The sequence below is a fragment of the Ovis aries genome, chromosome 2, assembly GCF_016772045.2.
Source record: "Ovis aries strain OAR_USU_Benz2616 breed Rambouillet chromosome 2, ARS-UI_Ramb_v3.0, whole genome shotgun sequence".
In the NCBI taxonomy this organism is placed as follows: domain Eukaryota; kingdom Metazoa; phylum Chordata; class Mammalia; order Artiodactyla; family Bovidae; genus Ovis; species Ovis aries.
In genome coordinates, this window is record NC_056055.1 from 88,261,934 (window position 1) to 88,284,562 (window position 22,629).

General features: G+C 40.4%; 1 protein-coding gene across 4 annotated transcripts in view; it reads right to left on the reverse strand.

Moving 5' to 3' along the window:
• SLC24A2 (solute carrier family 24 member 2) overlaps positions 1-22,629 on the reverse strand; it is a 287,824-nt gene that overhangs the window by 263,659 nt on the left and 1,536 nt on the right. For all 4 annotated transcript variants that reach the window (XM_042243477.2, XM_015093243.4, XM_042243475.2 and 1 more), the window contains exon 2: positions 21,052-22,136. In XM_042243477.2, coding sequence (XP_042099411.1) covers positions 21,052-21,996 — 945 coding nt within the window. In that variant the 5' untranslated portion in view covers positions 21,997-22,136. The remainder of the gene's footprint in view (positions 1-21,051; positions 22,137-22,629) is intronic.

The window sequence follows — 22,629 nt, forward strand, 5'->3', positions numbered from 1 at the left end:
AGTGCCTCTGTTGGGACCACACTGGCCAGGCTGCCATCATCATCAACCTGAGTCACGCCACCAGTTACATAAATATGTAGGACATCCCTCTCCTACCCTACAACCTGTCATGAAAGCTCTAAAGGCTCTAGCACAAGGCTCACTGAACACGACTCAGACTCTCCCAATGTTTCTGCACGTATTATCCTCATTGTTATAACACTTCCACATCCACAGCTGTCATGAAAAGGTGAAGCACTCTGTTTTGGATTTGCAGTTCCTCCCAATGGATATATTTCTGTATGGTTTTGTAGTTCTTCCGATTCTTGTTGCCACTGAATGTCATACTGATGTGATCTACAGAGCAGCATGTGTATGTATGTGTGTGAGCGTGCCCGCTCAGTCATGTCTGACTCTTTGTGACCCTGTGGACTGTAGCCCCACCAAGCTCCTCTGTCCATGGAGTTCTCCAGGCAAGAATACTGGAGTGGGTTGCCATTTCCTTCCCCAGGGGATCCTTCCAACTCAGGGAAGTGTCTCTTAGTATCTTCTGCATTGTCAGGCGGATTCTTTACCACTGCACCACCTGGGAAGTTCCATGGGGCAACATACGCCTTTTATATGTGTACTGCCTGGAGCCACATGGCTGAGGAGTAAGAGAGGCCATGAGTCCTGGGAGGCACTGTATCTGCCTACGCAGAGGAGATGGCACCTTTCTCTTTGCACAAATATGTCTTCTTCTCATCAAGTCCTGCACCTATAGAGCTGTACACTTGAGGGGTGTGTGTGCTTTCCTAATAGGTCTGTTCAGAGCAGGGAGCCTTTTTTAACCTGCTTAGAAACACTGAGTAGGCCAGAAGCAGACTTGGCTATCTGGTTTCCCTGGTGGTGGTAGGGGTCAAAAATCTTCCTGTCAATGCAGGTCGATATAACAGATGCGGGTTCAATCCCTGGGTTGGGAAGATCCCCTGGAGGAAGAAATGGCAACCGAGTCCAGTATTCTTGCCCAGAGAATCTGATGGACAGAGGAACCTGGTGGCCTACAGTCCATGGGGTCTCAAAGAGTTGGACATGACTGAAGCGATTTAGCATAGCACAGACTTGGCTATCACTGTGCACACAGGAGTCTAACCCAGCTCAGAACTCTGCGCAGCCCCTGCCCCAAACAGTTCACATTTGCTACTTCTAAATTCTTTATGGCTGGAAAATCAGGCAACTTAATGTATTTGAATTTTGTATATGATAAAATAAGCAGACTCTTATAAAAAGTCTCAAGAAGCTGTTTTATGATTAAGTGTCTGAAATTAGAACATCAATCTTCTGGTATCTCAAAGTATTTAAATTGCTAAAAATTGGTATCTGGTTGCTCAAAAGTCCTTTTGACTTTGGATCTTGGATCTGTTATGGACATCTAGCTACTGAACTTCCAGATAAGTGGAAGTTTATGGGACTGCAATTATATACAAATATAGATTGTCAGAAAGTGCTTTATTGATCTCTCAAGCTGACTTCATGAACATTTTTTCAGGATGTTCACATTCAAGCAATTCCTTCTCTAAAGACAATTTATTTGAACCCTATACTAAAAATGTGCTTGAAATCACTCTAATCCTATTTTTTAATGTTCTCACCTAGCACTTGCCACTGTCTCTTCATGTCTGTGGTTTCATTCAAACGTGAGCTCAGATATCCCCTCATTAATTATCACACTATCCTATGAGACAACAGAAAAGCCATCTGCTCTCATTTTTTTGATGTAGAAAATTGGGGACAGATAAACACATATAACTCATGAAATGTCAGAGCATTTAATGAGGTTGTAGGACCATAAAAATATTTTAAAATAGGTGTATAAAAACTAAAATTTAACAATGACCATCCAATGAGTCACAAAGACACTCAGACAAACATTTTTTAACTGCTGGGTCAGGTTAAGGTTAAAGAGAGAAAAGAGGTGTTCACAGAACACAAAATACTCAATTTTTTTTTTTTCAGGTAGCTTAAAAAAAAAAAAAAAACCTCTTTAAACCTCTATAACCCAACTCTGAGGACCTTAAGAATTTTAATGAGAAGCTCCATGCTGATCATATCCAAAACAAGCTATTCAACTATGGGTCCATTCTGTGATTCACATTTACAAGAACCTGAACTGAAATGGTCATATGAGACTCTAAGCAATTTTACCAAAAACAAATAACCTAAAGCATGTATTGGGGCTGCTGAGAGGAAGCAGGCAGTGCTCAGGAGAGGCACTTGGCAGAGACTCAGATTCAAGGTGATCACGGGCTGAGCGTCACTGGCAATACCACTCACTTGGGGCTGGTCTCCCAGAGCCACACAGTGAAATGAGATAAAGCTGGATTAATTTTTAGCACAGTTTTTGATTACCCACCAGTAAAGCATGTAGTGCTACTTCCCAGGGCATTTCAATTCTTCTTCCTAAAGCACAACACTATCTTATCCTGTTCTATTTATTTTTCTTAAGTGTCTGTGACTTGCAGAGCATTAACATGCCAAAACATATGTTTCCTAAGCCTGTTCTCACTTCTCACCTTCACTTAGACTTTCAAGGTCAGAGCTATTTGTGGCTATCTACTTAATTGTACTTCAAATAAAAGGCAGCAGGAAACAGCAGATTTGTGATGGCCCTTCAAAGTAAGCATCAAACGAGCAGCCTGTCACATCTGAACCTATTTAAATAAATCAGCCTCTTGTTCACAGCCCCTAAACTCCATCCACCATGCCAGCAGTCACTGTGCAGCTGAAGCAAGCTAGCAGCAAGAGAGGGGATGTTTCCTGGACCCCCTGGAAACCACTGGAGCTTTAAATCAATTGGGCATTTTTGTACACAGCAGGATTGCATGGCCAAGTTCTGTTTACCCTCGGAGTGTGCTCATTAATTAGGTTTGTGCAATTACAATTCATGCTAGGCAATGACAAAGTAGATCATTACTAGTATTAATATTATTTACTGTATGCAGCTCCATATACTTATAAAGCTTTGTTCAAAATGGATGCAAATGCTCCCAGGACCTGGAGTGGGAAAAGTTATAGGTTTTGGGACAGAGCGGGTAGATGGGCAGGATTGGCCCCCAACCAAGATGTATAAAGCTGAGTGCCAAGGTTCAAACAACATCATATAAGCAAAGTTCGCATCTGAGAATGAAGGACTGTGATTCAACCGCTTTCCTGACAAGGCTCCTGGATAATATGTTGGGAAAGGGATTTGATAACAAGAAACTCTCTTAGATAATACAGAGAAGGATCAGCAGTAGCTTTAAAAGGGTGATGCAGCAACTAGACAGCAAACATCCTGGGTCCAGCGTTCAAGCAGATTCATGTTCCCAGGTTCTGTATAATCAACAAGTCCTGAACCTCAAATGACCCCTAAATCCTCCTCTAGTCCTTAGCTTCAAGGGGATCAAGCTTTTCCCAAGACTAACTTAAGGGAACAGGCAGCTTTAGGGTTGATCCAAGGTTCCAAATCACTAAATTGATGCCAGGAGAACAATATGCAACAGCATAGAACTGGTCCCAGTCTAGAAGCCGCCCCATCCATGCAGCATATTCCTTATTCCACAGAGCAGAAGAAATTTATGATCACATATATGGTAAGGGACTTGCATCCAAAATATATAAAGAATTCAAACTCAGCAGTTAGGCAAATAACCCAATTTTTATGTAAGCAAAGGATGTGAACAGACGTTTCCCCAAAGAAGATATACAAGTAGCCAAGAAGCTCATAGAAAGATGTTTAACATCATCATCCTTCAAGAAAATGCAAATCAAAATCACAGTGAGATACCACTCCACGCCCACTTTGTTGTTGTTATTGTTGTTTAGTTGCTAAGCTGTGTCTGACTCTTTGCAACCCCATGGACTATAGCCTGCCAGGCTCCTCTGTCCATGGGATTTTCCAGGCAAGAGTACTGGAGTGAGTAGCCATTTCCTCCTCCTGGGGATCTTTCCGACCAAGGGATCGAACCTGTCTTTCTTGTGTCTCTTGCATTGGCGGCTGGATTCTTTACCACTAGCACTACCTGGGATGCCCCCACATCCACTAGAATGGGTATAACCAACAAGACACATAATAGTAAACGTTGGCAAAAATGGAGGGAATTTGGGACCATCATACACTGCTGGTCAGAATGCAAAATGGTACAGCCACTTTAGAAAACAGTCTGGCAGTTCCTTAAAATGTTAAACATACAGTGAGCACATGACCCACCAAGTCTATCCCAAAATGTATACCAAGGAGAATTGAAACCATATATCCACCGAAAAACTTGTAAGCAAATATTCACAGCAGCATTACTTTTAATGGCAAAAGAGTGGAAGTAAGCCAAATGTCCATCAGCTGATGAATGGATAAACAAAATACAGTATATCCATACAATGGAACATTTGGCCATAAAAAGGCAAAATGTTCACCATGGATGAACTTCGAAAACGATATGCTAAGTGAAAGAAGCTAGACACAAAAGGCCGTATGCTGTATGACTCTCACTGAAATGTCCACAATAGGCAAATCTATAGCAACAGAAAGAAGCCTGGTGGCTACCAGGGACGGGGATGGAAAGAGGGAAGAGGAAGGATAGATAGATACAGGGTTCGTTTTTGGCGGTGATGAACATGTTCTAAAATTAGTGGTGATGATTTTGCAACTCTGTGAACATACAAAAAAACCAGTGAACTGCACATACAGTTAATTCTATGATAAGTGAATTATATCTCAAAAAACTTATTTAAAAAGTCAACAAAAAAACGCTATACAATGCTACAAAGTAAGGAGGACTATTTCGAGGCCACAGCTGGAATGATATAGCTTTCAGACTTTTTTCTTTTAATCATGAACACTCACCACCACCATTAGTAACTTTCCAAAGGGTAGTCAGTGCTCTTTTTCTTTCTACCCTTGGTACCAAGTGAAACACCAAATACTGCATATGGGATTGGTTAGTTCCAGAGTCAAGAAGAGTAATTTGATCCAAGGCAGAAAACTCAGATGCTGGCCAACATAAGGCCCAGCCATGACTGGATGGAGATGTGACAAGCTGAGATTAAATACTGATGATGTCTATAAGAAAAGAGTAAATACATTTACAGGGCAGTCACAGGAGGGCTCAAGAGAATTTCGTGGTTGAGTGAGGTTCAGTTTCATAACAGGGAAACTGCTTCTCTCTTAATCCTCTGCAAGAACAGAGGGAAAGCAGGTTCAAGTCCGAACACTGAGGATTTGACTATTAGTTAGGGATTAGTTGGAGAACTGCTCCTTCATCTGGCTACTTGTGAGGCAGAGAGAAGAGGGCCTAGGGGCTGAGGCAAGGTCCCCAAATGACAGGACTCAGGGAGAACAGGCTAACACAAATGGGAGGGACTCAGAGGAAAAGGGACCAGGAGTAGAATATACATGGCTGGGTGGGACTGTATTCTGTTGATCACTTTTCCTGTGCAATTGCATCAAAATTCATAGCCTCCCTCTGAGGGAAACTTCCTAATTTATAGATAAGCCAACATAAGCCCAGAGAGGTTCAGTACCTTGCTCAAGATCACACAGCAAGGAGGGTCACACTCTTAGTCTTAGATAATAATTCTATTGTGTTAACCCTTAACTGTCATCCTCCCTTTTAGGAAACAAAGTCTCAGATTCCTGGAACGCATGCACCAATGCTCAGCGCCCACCACACACCTGTAATAACAAAAGTGGTTCAACATCTTTTTCATTGCTATCAGGTGTCAGGGAAAAATGAAACTGACTCAGCCTACGAGTGGTTAGGTCAACAGATGACAGTTTAAGTGGGAGGAATTGGGCTGCTGAAGGGGAAACCTATATTTCTACTTGCAACCAGCCGACCTAGCTCAAAGTCCATCAAGCAGTAAAAGAGAAAGTTATTTGCATAGCACCAGCAACTTCGATCCTTTCTAACAACATCCTATGGACGGGTAAAGAAGCCCGCATTACCCCTTCAAAGGGTTAATCTCCTTTAATTGGCCTTCTTATTTGGAAAAGGACTCTGAAGGTGGTAAGTTCAGGGCTTCATGACCTGACCACCTCTTTGGTAAGTCAGTCCATAAGTACGGACATATACTTGTTTCTTTCCCATTAACGAAGATGCTCAGAGTATCAGAGCTCATGGGGACCGTGGGGCTAAGGCAGCCCCTTCATTTTCATAGGAGATGCTTGGGGCAAAGCACCTGGACCAAGGTTAGACAGCCAGTGTTTGGGGATGAAGGGGACACCATCTCTCCAGGCTTGCTTCCTGCCAATGCAAGATTCTGAGTGCATCCTTTAAAGCTGTAAACATGGCATTAATATAGTCTGGTGCCCAGAACGTTTCCAAACCCATCAGCTTTCACCAGGACACGAACTGTACCTGCATCATTTGGTTTACAAATCCAATCCTTCATAAAAAGGTAACCAACCTAACTGAAATGCAGCTTCGGCCATCTCGTCAAGTTCTGCTTCTCTCTGATTCCATGCCTGTTTCATCCACATTTCTTTTCCACCTGATGACAAGCTCATCGGGAACCAAGGATGAGCTGAGGCTCAGGGAGCAAGCACATCAAGCTTTGATCTGCATCGTCCTTACCCCGCAGTCAGTCAGTGTTAGAGCCAGAGCGGGTGAGGAGCAAAGACACCTCCAGCATAAAGGGCTACCTTTGTGGAATTAAGAAAAGGTACCCTTTCCTCTGGGCAGCCACAGTCCCACACCGCAGCAGGCAGCTTGCCCAGTAGACTGATGTCTGGATTTCTGTCCCTATTCGCCCCCTTGATCAGAGAGATGTCCTTACAGGGCAGTCCCACTAAGAAAAAGGAGGAGATAGGAATTTCTTACGTCACCATCCATTGGTGAGTCATGCAACTATTTTAGGGTTGAAACTAGTATTTGTAGTAGAATAGAAAATACAATATATATATATACAACTGCTTCCCACTTAGGTTTTATTTATATATATATATATGTAAACATATACATATGTACGTGTATGTGCATGGTTGTGTGTATACACTGAGTCAAGATGTAAAATATGTTTCTTAGTGGGGGTTGTGGTAAAAAATATTTGAAAGTCACTGACTAACAGAGCAGCTTCCTTGGTGGCTCAGATGGTAAAGAACCTGCCTGCAATGCAGGAGACCCGAGTTCAATCCATGGGTCAGGAAGATCCCCCGAAGAAGGGAATGGCAACCCACTTCAGTATTCTTGCCTGGAGAATTCCATGGACAGAGGAGCCTGGCGGGCTACAGAACATGGGGTCACACAGAGTCAGACATGACTGAAGTGACTTAGTGTGCATGTACACACATACACACAATATGAAACGTGCATCTGATTTGGAGATTTGCTTTGTCTTCATTCCCAACTGCCCAGAGGGAAGCACTAAGAGAACCAGCGTGCATTCAGGAGTCAGACAGGTGTGCATGCTCAGTCGTGTTAAATGCAGTTTAACACCTCCAAATGTGGACCTTAGGCAGTCATTTATGTTTTCTGGTCCTCAGGTTCCTGCTGTGCAGGTGGAGATGGTATCTGTTTCAGAATATTGATGTGGTAAGGACATAGTATCTTTCAATGCATGTCCAGTTTTCAGATCTCTCTCCTTTGACTTTGGGGAGATCAGGAGAGACCAGTGACCCAGGGACACACATGCAACTGCCACCAAGGCTTTCCATTGCCAGGAGCCACAAAGGTGAGGAGCTGTAGAGCCCTGCAGTGAACTTTAAACAGTTTTCTCCCATGAAAGTTGTTCTCCTGTCTCCCTGGGAGAACAGCCTCCCACAGTAACGCTTAAGCAAAAATGACTGTTTAGCCAAGTCAATTAAATCATTTGAGTGAAAATACTACAAGTAAGACGGTAGGTGTTGCGAGAGGGCATCAGAGGGCAGACACACTGAAACCATACTCACAGAAAACTAGTCAATCTAATCACACGGACCACAGCCTTGTCTAACGCAATGAAACTAAGCCATGCCCGCAAGGCTACCCAAGATGGGCGGGTCATAGTGGAGAGGTCTGACAGAATGTGGTCCACAGGAGAAGGGAATGGCAAACCACTTCAGTATTCTTGCCTTGAGAACCCCATGAACAGTATGAAAAGGCAAAATGATAGGACACTGAAAGAGGAACTCCCCAGGTCAGTAGGTGCCCAATATGTTACTGGAGATCAGCGGAGAAATAACTCCAGAAAGAATGAAGGGATGGAGCCAAAGCAAAAACAATACCCAGCTGTGGATGTGACCAGTGATAGAAGCAAGGTCCAATGCTGTACAGAGCAATATTGCACAGGAACCTGGAATGTCAGGTCCACGAGTCAAGGCAAATTGGAAGTGGTCAAACAGGAGATGGCAAGAGTGAACATCAAATTTCTAGGAGTCAGCGAACTAAAATGGGCTGGAATGGGTGAATTTAACTCAGATGACCATTATATCTACTACTGTGGGCAGGAATTCCTTAGAAGAAATGGGGTAGCCATCATGGTCAACAAGAGTCTGAAATGTAGTACTTGGATGCAATCTCAAAAACGACAGAATGATCTCTGTTCATTTCCAAGGCAAACCATTCAGTATCACAGTAATCCAAGTCTACGCCCCAACCAGTAACACTGAAGAAGCTGAAGTTGAACGGTTCTATGAAGACCTACAAGACCTTTTACAACTAACATCCAAAAAAGATGTCCTTTTCATTATAGGGGACTGGAATGCAAAAGTAGGAAGTCAAGAAACACCTGGAGTAACAGGCAAATTTGGCCTTGGAATACAGAATGAAGCAGGGCAAAGGCTAATAGAGTTTTCCCAAGAGAACGCACTGGTCATAGCAAACACCCTCTTCCAACAACACAAGAGAAGACTCTACACATGGACATCACCAGACGGTCAACACTGAAATCTGATTATAGTCTTTGCAGCCATAGATGGAGAAGCTCTACACAGTCAGCATAAAACAAGACCAGGAGCTGACCGTGGCTCAGATCATGAACTCCTTACTGCCAAATTCAGACTTAAATTGAAGAAAGTAGGAAAAACAGCTAGACCATTCAGGTATGACCTAAATCAAATCCCTTATGATTATACAGTAGAAGTGAGAAATAGATTTAAGGGACTAGATCTGATAGATAGAGTGCCTGATGAACTATGGATGGAGATTCGTGACATTGTACAGGAGACAGGGATCAAGACCATCCCCATGGAAAAGAAATGCAAAAAAGCAAAATGGCTGTCTGGGGAGGTCTTACAAATAACTATGAAAAGAAGAGAAGCAAAAGCAAAGGAGAAAAGGAAAGATATAAGCATATGAGTGCAGAGTTCCAAAGAATAGCAAGGAGAGATAAGAAAGCCTTCTTCAGTGATCAATGCAAAGAAATAGAGGAAAAGAACAGAATGGGAAAGACTAGCGATCTCTTCAAGAAAATTAGAGATACCAAGGGAACATTTCATGCAAAGATGGGCTCGATAAAGGACAGAAATGGTATGGACCTAACAGAAGCAGAAGATATTAAGAACAGGTGGCAAGAACACACAGAACTGTACAAAAAAGATCTTCACGACCCAGATAATCATGATGGGGTGATCACTCACCTAGAGCCAGACATCCTGGAATATGAAGTCAAGTGGGCCTTAGAAAGTATCACTATGAACAAAGCTAGTGGAAGTGATGGAATTCTAATTGAGCTATTTCAAATCCTGAAAGATGATGCTGTGAAAGTGCTGCACTCAATATACCAGCAAATTGGGAAAACTCAGCAGTGGCCACAGGACTGGAAAAGGTCAGTTTTCATTCCAATCCCAAAGAAAGGCAATGCCAAAGAATGCTCAAACTACCACACAATTGCACTCATCTCACACACTAGTAATGCTCAAAATTCTCCAAGCCAGGCTTCAGCAATACGTGAACCGTGAACTTCCAGATGTTCAAGCTGGTTTTAGAAAAGGCAGAGGAACCAGAGATCAAACTGCCAAAATCCGCTGGATCATGGAAAAAGCAAGAGAGTTCCAGAAAAACATCTATTTCTGCTTTATTGACCATGCCAAAGCCTTTGACTGTGTGGATCACAATAAACTGTGGAAAATTCTGAAAGAGATGGGAATACAGACCACCTGACCTGCCTCTTGAGAAATCTGTATGCAGGTCAGGAAGCAACAGTTAGAACTGGACATGGAACAACAGACTGGTTCCAAATAGGAAAAGGAGTACGTCAAGGCTGTATATTGTCACCCTGCTTATTTAACTTCTATGCAGAGTACATCATGAGAAACGCTGGGCTGGAAGAAGCACAAGCTGGAATTAAGATTGCCGGGAGAAATATCAATAACCTCAGATATGCAGATGACACCACCCTTATAGCAGAAAGTGAAGAGGAACTAAAAAGCCTCTTGATGAAAGTGAACGAGGAGAGTGAAAAAGTTGGCTTAAAGCTCAACATTCAGAAAATGAAGTTCATGGCATCTGGTCCCATCAGTTCATGGCAGATAGATGGAGAAACAGTGCAAACAGTGGCTGACTTTATTTTGGGGGGCTCCAAAATCACTGCAGATGGTAGTTGCCACCATGAAATTAAAAGACGCTTACTCCTTGGAAGGAGAGTTATGACTGACTTAGATAGCATATTCAAAAGCAGAGACATTACTTTGCCAACAAAGGTCCGTCTTGTCAAGGCTCTCGTTTTTCCAGTGGTCATGTATGGATGTGAGAGTTGGACTGTGAAGAAAGCTGAGCAATGAAGAATTGATGCTTCTGAACTGTAGTGTTGGAGAAGACTCTTGAGAGTCCCTTGGACTACAAGGAGATCCAATCAGTCCATTCTAAAAGAGATCAGTCCTTGGTGTTCTTTGGAAGGAATGATGCTAAAGCTGATACTCCAGTACTTTGGTCACCTGATGCGAAGAGTTGACTCATTGGAAAAGATTCATGCTGGGAGGGATTGGGGGCAGGAGGAAAAGGGGACGACAGAGGATGAGATGGCTGGATGGCACTACCGACTTGATGGACATGAGTTTGAGTGAACTCCGGGAGTTGGTGATGGACAGGAAGGCCTGGCGTGCTGCAATTCATGGGGTCGCAAAGAGTCAGACATGAATGAGCGACTGAACTGAACTGAACTGAACTGACTACATGGAAGCTGGGTTAGGAAAAGAGACTGGTGCTATGGGCATGGTGAGAATCTGTTCTGTTTAAGTAAATGTGTTAGACTGTCACTTTGGCAAGGTTAGAGTATTTCGCATTGTAATGATGAGAGCCTCTGAGGACAGAAATGACAGGCTAAAGTAATCTTTTAGGTAATGTGGGTCACATCTCTCATTTTCCAGATTTCGAGATAGGGTCCGAGGAGGTACAGGATCCACTGAGGTCACATGGCCAAGGCTACACCCCAGTCCCTGGGAACATCATTTCTTAACTCCTGGGTCACAAGTCCTCCCTCTTCAGAATAATTCATCCATTAAAACAAAAACTGCAGCAACTTCCTGCCTTGATTTAGGTGTGGAAATGTGGGGAGGGATGCCACTAAAGTTAGTGATCCTCAGCATATGTTTGTAAGAGATCTTTGAGTCATCACAGCAAACTTTAAAAATGATGCAAAAGACACATAGGAAATTGGGCAATCCTTAAGTAAAAATTTTAATTTTCAAAAATCTTATTTTTCAACCTCCTGATTAATCAAAGAAATGCATAAAACAATGAAATGTTGTCTTACCTACGAAACTGGTGAACAATAAGAATGGTAATAGGTAACACTACCAAAGATGTAGCAACCAAGCAGAAACTTTAAAAAGCTCATAAACTTTGTCTCAGAATTTCTGCTTCTCCAAAATAAAAAATTCATGTGTAAGGCTGTTGGCTGTAGTATCTTTTATAGTAGTGAAATATAATATAAAAATAACTATTTCATGATAATGCTAAACAGTGAACAATGTTTCTGAAAAATATTTAATGATATGAGGAAATACTCATAGTAAACCAAGTTAAAAAATACTAAAATGGTACATAGTCAATGTAAGTTTAAAGTTGTACATAGCCAATATCATTTCAACTTATTTAGGTATATATGCGTGTGTGCGTGCGCATGTGTGAGAGTGTGTGTGTGTGTGTGAGAAAAATCTGGACAAATAAATGCAAAAATGTGCATAGTTATTTCTGGATGGTAAAATGGAGAGATTAGAGGCTATTAAAATTTTTCTTTTTTGTATGCTGCTGCTGCTAAGTTGCTTCAGTTGTGTCCGACTCTGTGCAATCTCATAGACGGCAGCCCACCAGGCTCCCCTATCCCTGGGACTCTCCAGGCAAGAACACTAGAGTGGGTTGCCATTTTCTTCTCCAATGCATGAAAGTGAAAAGTGAAAGTGAAGTCACTGAGTCGTGTCCAACTCTCAGCGACACCATGGACTGCAGCCTACCAGGTTCCTCCGTCCATGGGATTTTCGAGGCAAGAGTACTGGAGTGGGGTGCCATTGCCTTCTCCATTTCTTTTTTGTATATTGATATGTTTTTATAATCCTATATGATGAATATATTACTTTAAGTATCTGGCAAAAAATATTATTTAAAAAACAAATCTACAACTTAGATTTCTACAAATCTACACTTTCTGTTAGAATTGCCTTTTAGATTTGACTCAAAATTTGCCATTGGTAGGATCTTTTGTGGATATGGAGTTTTATTATATACAATGTCAGATTACATTAAACATTCTGAAAGTATACAATTAAAATACATATTAGCATCCCTTGCTATATGCACTATCATTTGACAAATCCAAAGCCTAAAACAAAGTTTTGGTAATATGATGGATGAAACATTCAGAGAAACCATTTTCAGTATATACACCTCAAATTATACTAGGTGTATATATATTATATGTATCTAATGAATTATATATTAATATATAACATAGGTTAGATATTATATTTTATGTATTTTAAAATTCCCCACCTATATTAGGCGAGGAAGCAGTATTTGCTGTTCCCCAGTGGCTAGAGACATGGATTGTAGAAGCTAGGAACAGGAGGCCTGATAGGGAGTAGGGACCTCCTCCCTCCACTCCCAATGGGAGACCTCCACTCCCAGTGAACTAGAAACCCTGAAGGGTTGACACTCTTAGTCGGTGAATGAGGGGGAAAAAAATCTGCCTACCATAGGGACATAGTAGAATATGCCTATTTTGGTCTTGGTTTTGAGTGGTACTGAAGAAAAAAAAAAAAAACAGTCTCCTTTAAGAATTTCCAACCATGGGCTCATTCCTGGATTTGGAGTCTGAATTCACACTACCTGGGTAAAAAAAGTTAAACATTCGGGTTAGAATGATTCCAGGTTGGTTGAGTTCCCAGGCACTTGACAGAGAAGCAAACGAGTCCCCTCTGTGGGGATACACTTAGAACCCAGACTTCCGTGTCACTCCACAGGTCAAGTCCCAAAGAACAGAAGTTCAAAGTTTTAAAAGAACGGAGATGATCCAGAGAGATGATATGGGGTGGGAGGTGGGAGGGGGGTTCATGTTTGGGAACTCATGTACACCCGTGGTGGATTCATGTCAATGTATGGCAAAACCAATACAGTATTGTAAAGTAAAATAAAGTAAAAATAAAAACAAAAAAATAAATAAATAAAAGAAATCATTAAATATAAAAAGAAACAACCCCACATGAAACATAAAACAACACAAGTAGACCTGCAAGGATACTAACACTAAAAGTACCAATTATGAATTAAAATATAAATATACTTAGTATGTTTAGAAAACGAAAAGAGGGCATTAAATAATAAAGGAAGAAGAAACAATGAAAATCAACATGACAGTGTTGAAACTGAGCCACAAAAACCTTCTAGAAAGGAAAAATATAATAATAACAATTAGAAACTAAACAGATGCAGGTTAGATAATATTGAAGAGAAAATCAGAAAGTAGAACATAGATATTAAAAAATGATCAGAAAGAAGAACACAGAAAAAGATGAATGGTTGAAAGACATGGAGAAAGGCTGAGATGATACAACGTATATCCAATCAGAATTCTAAAGGAGATAGAGGTCAAATTGGTGGGAGGCACTAAATCCTCAAATTCAGGAAGTCTAATGAATCACAATGGGGATAAATTAGTGAGAAAATCACACCTGACATAGCATCAAGAATATGCTGAACACCAAAAACAAAGAGAAGAACCTTACGAAGTAGTCAAAAAGACAAACTTCTTACAAAGGAGCGACATTCACAGCAGCAGTGATCTTTTCAATGGCAAAAGTGGAAGTCAGAGGCAGTGAAATTATTATTCCTATTTCAAAGTGGAATGGGAAAATAACTCTCTACCCACCAAAGCTATCCTTCAAGAACGAAAGTGTGAAAACAGATCTGTGAGCAAATAGAAATTAGCAGATACTATTAACAGATTCTTGCCAAAAGACCTTAAAAAGCCAGTAAGTCAGTATAGGAAAAAAACATAGAGAAAAGTACGATGAGAAAAGAAGGGACAAGAAAAACTAGTAAAAATGTAGATATATCTAAAACCGTTGATGGCATAATGTCTAATTTGTAGGATTAAAAATGTGAAGGTTATACTTCAATAAAACTATTATGAAACACCAAGGTAGAACTTTGATTGTAGACTTCAAATTATTTACAATGGGGGAGAGCTGACTGAGTTAAAAGGTTGTAAGGCTCTTAGGATGTTTAGCAGGAGTGTAAAGATACTAGCTTTATACTCTGTTGAGTTAAATATATTCATTAAAAAATTTAGGGTAAACACTAAAAGAATATAAATAGGATGTATAAATTTCAAACTACTAACAGGAAAAACAGACTTAGAAAAAAAATCCACCCCCCCAAAAAAAGGAGAAAAAAATTATGAAAAGAAACAGATCAGAACAAATAGAAAGTACAGAATAGCATGATAGGAAAGAATTGAAATGTAATAGTAATCACGATCAATGTAAGTAAACTAAAGATTCCAGCTGAAAGATAATGACTGCCAAACTGAATTAAACAAAATGCTGCTATATGCTGTTACTAGAGACTTATCTAAAAAGATGTTCTTGTCGCCTCACAGAGTGACTTAATCTCATTCCTTGTTAAAGTTAAAATACAAATTATCTGGTTCTACCAAAAAAAAAAAAAAATGAATGAGATGGGGAGAAGGGGAGGGAAAAGGAAGAAAGTAGGAAGGGAAGCGGTGGTAACTTCTAGCTCTCAACATTGTCAGGATTCACAAAGTGCAGGTCCCTTTTTGCTGGAGAAACCAGGGTAGCAAGGGGAACAGATATATGCAACCTGACCTTTGTGAATAAAAATCCACTGGACTTCCTGAGTCTCTGAAAGTGCCTCCTTCACTCTCTGAATCATATGCAGTAACTGAAAGGTTTGCTTTAACATAAGTGGAGGGAAACAAAACAAGGAAAATAGCACCATGCTGTATTCCTAGATCAACAAACAGGCTTGTGATACTGGATTTATAAGAAATATATATTTGGTCATTAAGATGACCAAAATACATTTCTCGTATATATTTGGTCTTTGTTCACAGTTCCCTGTTCATGGCTCTCAAAACCCCTGGAATTTCCCAAGTGTGGAGAGTGACACAGGTGTCTTTCATTATGTTAATGAGGCAACTTTTAGAAAGCACCTAAGGATTGGGGCTGGTGGCTAATGGAGCCAACTGATGATTAAAAGTTGGAATTTTCAGTCCCACTCCCTTCTTGCAGGGACAGATGTGTTGGAGAGATAGACAGCACTTCCCACCTACTGGTATGAGGCGTTAGCTGCTTAGTCGTGTCTGACTCTTTGCGACCCCATGGACTATAGCCCACCAGGCTCCTCTGTCCCTGGAATTCGCTAGACAAGAATACTGGAGTGGGTTGCCATTCCCTTCTCCAGGGGATCTTCCTGACCCAGGGACTGAACCTGGGTCTCCTGCACTGCAGGCAGATACTTTATCACTGAGCCAGCAGGGAAGCCCAAGATGGGCTGGAGGGCAAATCAATTGCCAATTGTTGATGATCTGATCAACTATGCCCATGTAATGAAGTCTCCATGGGTGCATATACGCTACGTTGCTTCAGTAGTGTTCAACTCTTTGCAACCCTATGAACTGTAGCCACCTCTGTCCATGGGATTCTCTAGGCAAGAATACTGAAGGGAGTTGCCATGCCCTCCTCCAGGGGATCTTCCTGATCCAATGACAGAGTTTAGAGAGCTTTGGGAGTTGGTGAACACCTGGAGATGCTGGGAGAGTGGCGCCTGGAGAAGGTCCCCGGCCTTCCCCATGTCTCAGCTGACTGTCCCGAGTCATACCCTTTTACAATAAACCAGCAATCTAATAATGAACTGTTTCTCTTAGTTTTGTGAGATCCTCTAGCAAATTCATTGACCCCGAGGAGGGGTCACTGGAACCGCTGACTTACAGTCAGTCAGAAGCACAGGTAACAACCTGGACTGGTGACTTGCTTATGAAGTGGTGGGTGGAGAGGGCAGTCTTATAGGACTGAACCCTTAACCCGAGGAAAACTGATGCTATCTCTGGGCAGACAGTGTCAGAATTGAGTTAAATTCTTGGCCACCCTGCTAGTGTCTGAGAATTCGTTGGTGTTATATGGGAAACAGCCCCATCCCCACCCCCACACATTTGAATTGGGTCCAGGAACTAAAAAGAACACTGCAATCACAGGTTTCTAGACAGTTAAGAAGTTTAGTGCCTAGGTTTTCTTTCTTTTGAGGACAGAGAGTTTCCAAGTCTATCAAGTAATACTTGCTCATTACAAGGACGAGCTTACCTCAACCTTCTTTGAAATCTGTACATTAATTTTATTAATTTATTTGCTGGGTATGGAGGGTGAACAAAAGTTGAATTTATAATATATTCTTTGCCTTAGGAAAGCTTGGGGCTAAACATTTGTATTTATATAATTATTTTTGGTTTAGTATCTTATCAGAAACATTTTACTTTATGAAGAATATTTATAACACTGTCTCAATTTCGATTTTCCCATGACCATTACAATTTGCACTGCAAACACTCTGCTGGCAAGCAACTTTTCAGGAACATACAAAATGAATAAAGCAAGGCACACTTACATTACTAAGTAGCCTGCCTTCAACTATCCAGCTTTAAGCATCTTTATTTAGACCATTCCCTTCATTTGAACTGGGCTGACTTGCTGTCAGATTACAGTGCCAAGTCTAAGAAGAAGTTAAATACCATGGACAGCTGCTTTCTAGGCCAATGACAGCCTAGCACCATAGCAGATCAACGGACCTCAGCAGCCAAGCCAGGCACACAGCAAAACACACCAAATGCCCTCAAAGTCCACTGCTTTACATCCTGCAGGATTCAAATTAATTCCTAACCAGCCATGGAGAGGCTTTTAGAAGAGGGCCCCAGTCATTTATAAATAAAAATACACTTAAAAAAATCTCTGCTTAGCATAGATATATCAAAACCATAGTCAATGGCCTACTTACTGCAAGCAAAATTCTACAAAATAAACTTTCAGGACTGCAAAGGTATTTGAAGGTTTCCTTGGAGCTTATAATATCTTCCCTGCATATATTTACTGTATATGAAATTAAGCTTATAAATATTATAATATGACAAATATCACATGCCCCTAAGAGAGACAATGACCTGCGTAACTTGATGATTCACTGACATGAACTATAATATTCAAGAAATATTTTGAAATGCTCAAATTTGAAGTAATTTATTCTGATTCACTTTCCACTTAAGAACAAAAGATGAAAGAAAGGGAACTAACACTTACTGAAGAACCCACATTTGCCAAAGACTATGTTAGTGGCTTAATGTTCATTTCTTCATTTAACAATTTTTCCAACTTTATGAAGTAGGTATTATTATTTTCATTTTCCTAATTAGGAAACTGAGGCTCAGTGAGTTTATGTGACTTCTCTGCAGTTACACGGCTTATTACATACCTGAGTTAAAACCTTTTTTCCCTGAATCAAAGTCCAGGGTCTCTTTACCATGTCATGACACTCAATGATAATGACATGTTTTTAAAGGATGATATTATTACTAAAAGATGTAATAAAAAAATCAAATTAAAAAGCCACACACCAGGTGGAATAGTTAAATAAAATGGGAAGCTATTATTTAACTATGAGAAAAATGTTCACATTTTCTATTTTTCCACGCTCCATAGTTGCCCCATCATCAATAATGAAACCAAATGAAGATTTTCAACTTGTTTATGAAGCAAGTAGTTTCAAAGATATTTCACTGCCTTCAGCTCAGCAGAATTGATGAGTTTCCAGGAAGAACCATGATGACTTGTATAAAAATATCTAAATATGTTTCCTTCACTTTCCCATACTCCCCTGCTCTATACCTACACATATAAAACAATGAGGTAGCCTTGCCTAAAACAGGCTTAGTATTTTGCTTCCTAAATTCTTATATAGCACCTTCCTCTCTATGAAGACTCCATCAAGGAATGTCTTTGGCTTGGGGTCTTTCTCTGAGTGCTCTGATGATGTTAGAAGCACTGACTTAGGTACAAAAAGGCGGGGGGTATTCAGCCAGAAATCAACTTTTTAGATCAGAGAACAACAGTGCCAAGCTCAAGGACCCGTCTCTCCTTGACACACCTTCTGTTCAGTGCTCAGAGAGCAAAATTTCCACAAGATTCTGAAATCAGGCATCTGATACAGACCAGCTGCTGAAAAAACTTTTTTCCAACAAAATTCAAAAGTGAAATTGGCAAGGTGAAATTTCGTAAAGGAAATCACACATCATTATGTATTGGTCCGTCTAAAAATATCTGTGTTCTAGTATACCAACCAAGACATAGCAATGTTAGAAAATTCTTGTCCCATGATTATAGTTCAATCTAGTTTCTGAATGCCAAAATAAATGATAATCATTAAATCAAACAACTAAAACTACTTGGTACTCAAAGGAAAACAATACAATGAACATATTTTTGGGGTAAATCAGAAACAGGAGATATAGTCATGAATATAATCTGCTTTCTTTTTTAATTAGGTAAGTCCAGAATTCCCAAATTTTTTAGATGCACAATATTAAGCATAGCAAAAATTATGGATATAAATAACAACTTTAAGGAATGGCAGCCTAAGTTATTGACTTTTAAATTACCATAAAAATGACATGACAGTCACCTAATATAGTAGGGTAAAAATCCTGCAAGAGCTGATTTAATGAGTGACATAATTTATTAAAAACTGTCTGTAGACCATATTTTAAAAGTTATTGCTAAATGCACAAAACCAGCTTCTCCCTTCCTAGCAGAATACAAAATACCCCTGCAATCTTTAATACATCATTGGACCACTCTGCAAATTCCTTTTTCATACTTGTTGCCAATATAACCTTTAGCTGAGTTCTATGTCTAAGTTGTCAGGAAGATCCCCTGGAGAAGGAAATGACAACCCACTCCAGTACTCTTGCCTGGAAAATCCCATGGATGGAGAAGCCTGGTAGGCTACAGTCCATGGGGTCACAAAGGGTCAGACACGACTGAACGACTTCATTTGTGTCTAAGTTAATGAAGTTCCACTGTGCGGTAACAAAACGAAAAGTACTGAGTTCTCAAAAAGACTTTTTATCCTTGATGTGCCCAGGATATTTATAAGGCCCAAATCATTTCCTTGCCTCTAAAAAATCTGCCTTTCCCTTGGCAACTGTTCAGCATTCTAATTGGAATAAACACATAGACTACTAATGCAAACCACTTAAACTTGCAGTCAGTTTTGACAAGATAGCTGGAGGGATCATCTTTTGGACTACAAAATTAGACTACGGAGGGGGCTCCAGTGATGACCCTATCTTATGCCCTTAAGGATACAGACTAGTATCACATCTGAATACTATTTGCCATGTTTTTTTTTTTTTTCTTACTATAGTTTCTAACAGACAACCATACACTGAGTGATAGGTTAGAAAAAATACATTCCAGAATATTTCTCTTTTGCATGGAATAAATAGAAATATCACTAGCAGTTTTTTTGTCTGCACTTTGCTTCTGTTTCATGGCTGCTACAAAAATGATAGATGGTCATGAAACTTGAACATAGAGGAATTATGCTAAATTAATATCATTTTTTTCTTCACTCTGGAAAAACATCTCACCCTCCACTTAACATCTGTTTTCTGCATACATGAGAATTTCCCCAGATGCCAGAATAAAAAGTCTGCATATGTATTTTGGTTTTCTGTTTAAAATCACAATCTGAGATGACATTCCAATGTTAGGATATAAATCAAAACTGCATCATTCTACTTAACATAAAATTTTACTAATTTTCCCATTAGTAAATATTACTGATTATTTTTAAAAATTAACCTATATTTTTTCACATCAATTTCTTCTAAGTTTTTTTACCAGTTTACTTGCTACCTATGTGACAGGATGACCACGGTTGTCTTTAAAACCCCCTCAAGTCCTACTCTAGAAAATATTTTGGGTCATGTTTAACATGGTGTGCAAAATGGGCCATCGAGCTACAGAGGCAGGCAGCATGGCTTGCCACTGACTCTCATGGATCCTGATCCATGCCTGGTTGAGTGGTCTGAAGCATCACTGTGTGGATCAAGAAGCATGGCCATGAGCCACCTGAACGACCAATCATGTGAGGCTCTAGGCTGCTGACTTACAGGTCCGTATTTGGTGACCCAAACACACTTTCTTTGCTGAGCACATTTAAAGAGATGGTTCATACCTGTCATATGTTCATTCAAATAGAGAAAGCCCTGTAATGTGCAAAGCACACACAGGTACTTTCCCATGAAAATAAAACTGCTCACAAAATTGCTATGCCTCCATGCACAAAATAAGACACAAATAACTGCTGAGTCTTCTCTGGGAAGCTTATGTAACCTATATTTACAAATGTTTTACTCTGAGGCAAACAGCTTGAGAATTTAGTAGACATTCTCCAGAGTACCCCCCAAATTTTCCCACTGTGATTGTTTGTCTGGCTATCAAAGAACTGCAGAAAGTACCCTGCTATCCATTACAGCCCCCAACGCCATCTGATTAAAAAAGTGGCTGATCACAAAAACTAAGAATTCAGAGCTATGGCCAAGAGGAACATTAAGTAAACAACCACTGCCACCAACCTTTGGTTGGGCCTCTGGCGCTGTCACCTTGACGACTTTGTTGCGATTTATCATTTGCTTCACCCATCTTTCTACTTGGACGTTGAATTTCATGAAAACCACATAGCCACAGTAAGCTGTCAAGAGAAGCAAGCTCTCCCACCACATGATAAAGTTATCCAGGAAAAATATGATCAGCATGATTAAGTCAATGATGTAGAAGGACACATCCCGAAAGAGCGGCCACCATGTCAGGTTTAAGATTTCTCTGGAAAACAGAGCACACATGCCAATGACAAAGAGGATATTGAACACCGCTGAGCCCACGATCGTGCCAATGCCTACGTTGCTGTGAGCAATAAACACCCCTATGAGAGACGTGAAAAGCTCTGGCGCCGAGCCCCCGGCAGCCATAAAGGTGGCCCCAGCCACATCATCAGAGATGCCCAGTTTTTCGGTGATGACAGTCAACGAGGGAACAAAGAACTCATCACAGACAATGGCTAAGGCTATGAACATGTAGATCATCCCAATGACGTGGAGAATGATGGCGCCTTTTCTTCGTTGCTCGAGGGAAAAGATGTCTCTGGGGTAGTCTCCTTGGGCATGATCTGTACTATTCTCAGACATGCCTTCCTGAGAAAGAGCTGGCTGTGGCGTATAATCTCGAATCTTGTCATTTAAATCTAAGAGAGTTCTTTCGTGGTATCCGTGTGCTGCCCCGGGGCCACTTGCACCCCTGGCCTCTCCTGTGCTCTGTGTCTCTGTCTCAGAAAAGGCACTGATTGAAAACGGGACAGTGCTAATGGCTACCAGGCCCATGAAAAGGCCTAGGATTCGAATCAACTTCAGTTTTTTCCTGACATTATAATGTCTCCTGCAGCCAGACGGTGACTTATCTGAATACCATTTCTCAAGGAAAGAGATGGTGGCGCTTTGGTGCAGATCCATCCTGGGTCTTCTCATGGATGTGATGGTTCTAAATTTGTAGATTCAACCAGATGGTTCTTTCATACTTTTCTTTTCTTTACAGGTAACAGTGCTTGTGAGGCGCTTCCACAATCAGGGATTCTTAGGCTTCACAGGAAATATTTTCAACATTTATGCTTAAATAAAAATAAAAACAAGGATACATGAATCATAAAATCATGTATTTTTTTTTTTTTTTACAAAACAATTTGGCAGATATGAAAAAAATCCTATCCTATAGCCAGCCATGTGACCTTGGGTTAAATTCCTTAGTTCTTCTGTACTTCAATTTCCCCATTTCAAAAATTAGGACAATTACAGCACCTACCACCAAGGAATGCTTTGAGGATGATTTAAAATATATGAAGCATTAAAAGTAGGATGTGACATATTAGGCACTTATTAAAATGTGTGTACAAAGGCAAACATTTGGGTAAATACATAGACTACATATTTGTGTGTGTTAAATAAAAAAATGTTATAGATGTAGATGAAAATCTGTTTATCCCACTTTAAATCATGTAACAAATAACATCCCAGTGCTCAAAAAGGTATCACTTCCTTTAGAATTCTCTACATATTTGACAACCAAACCACTGCCTTTTCTTTTGGTCCAATTACATAATTCCA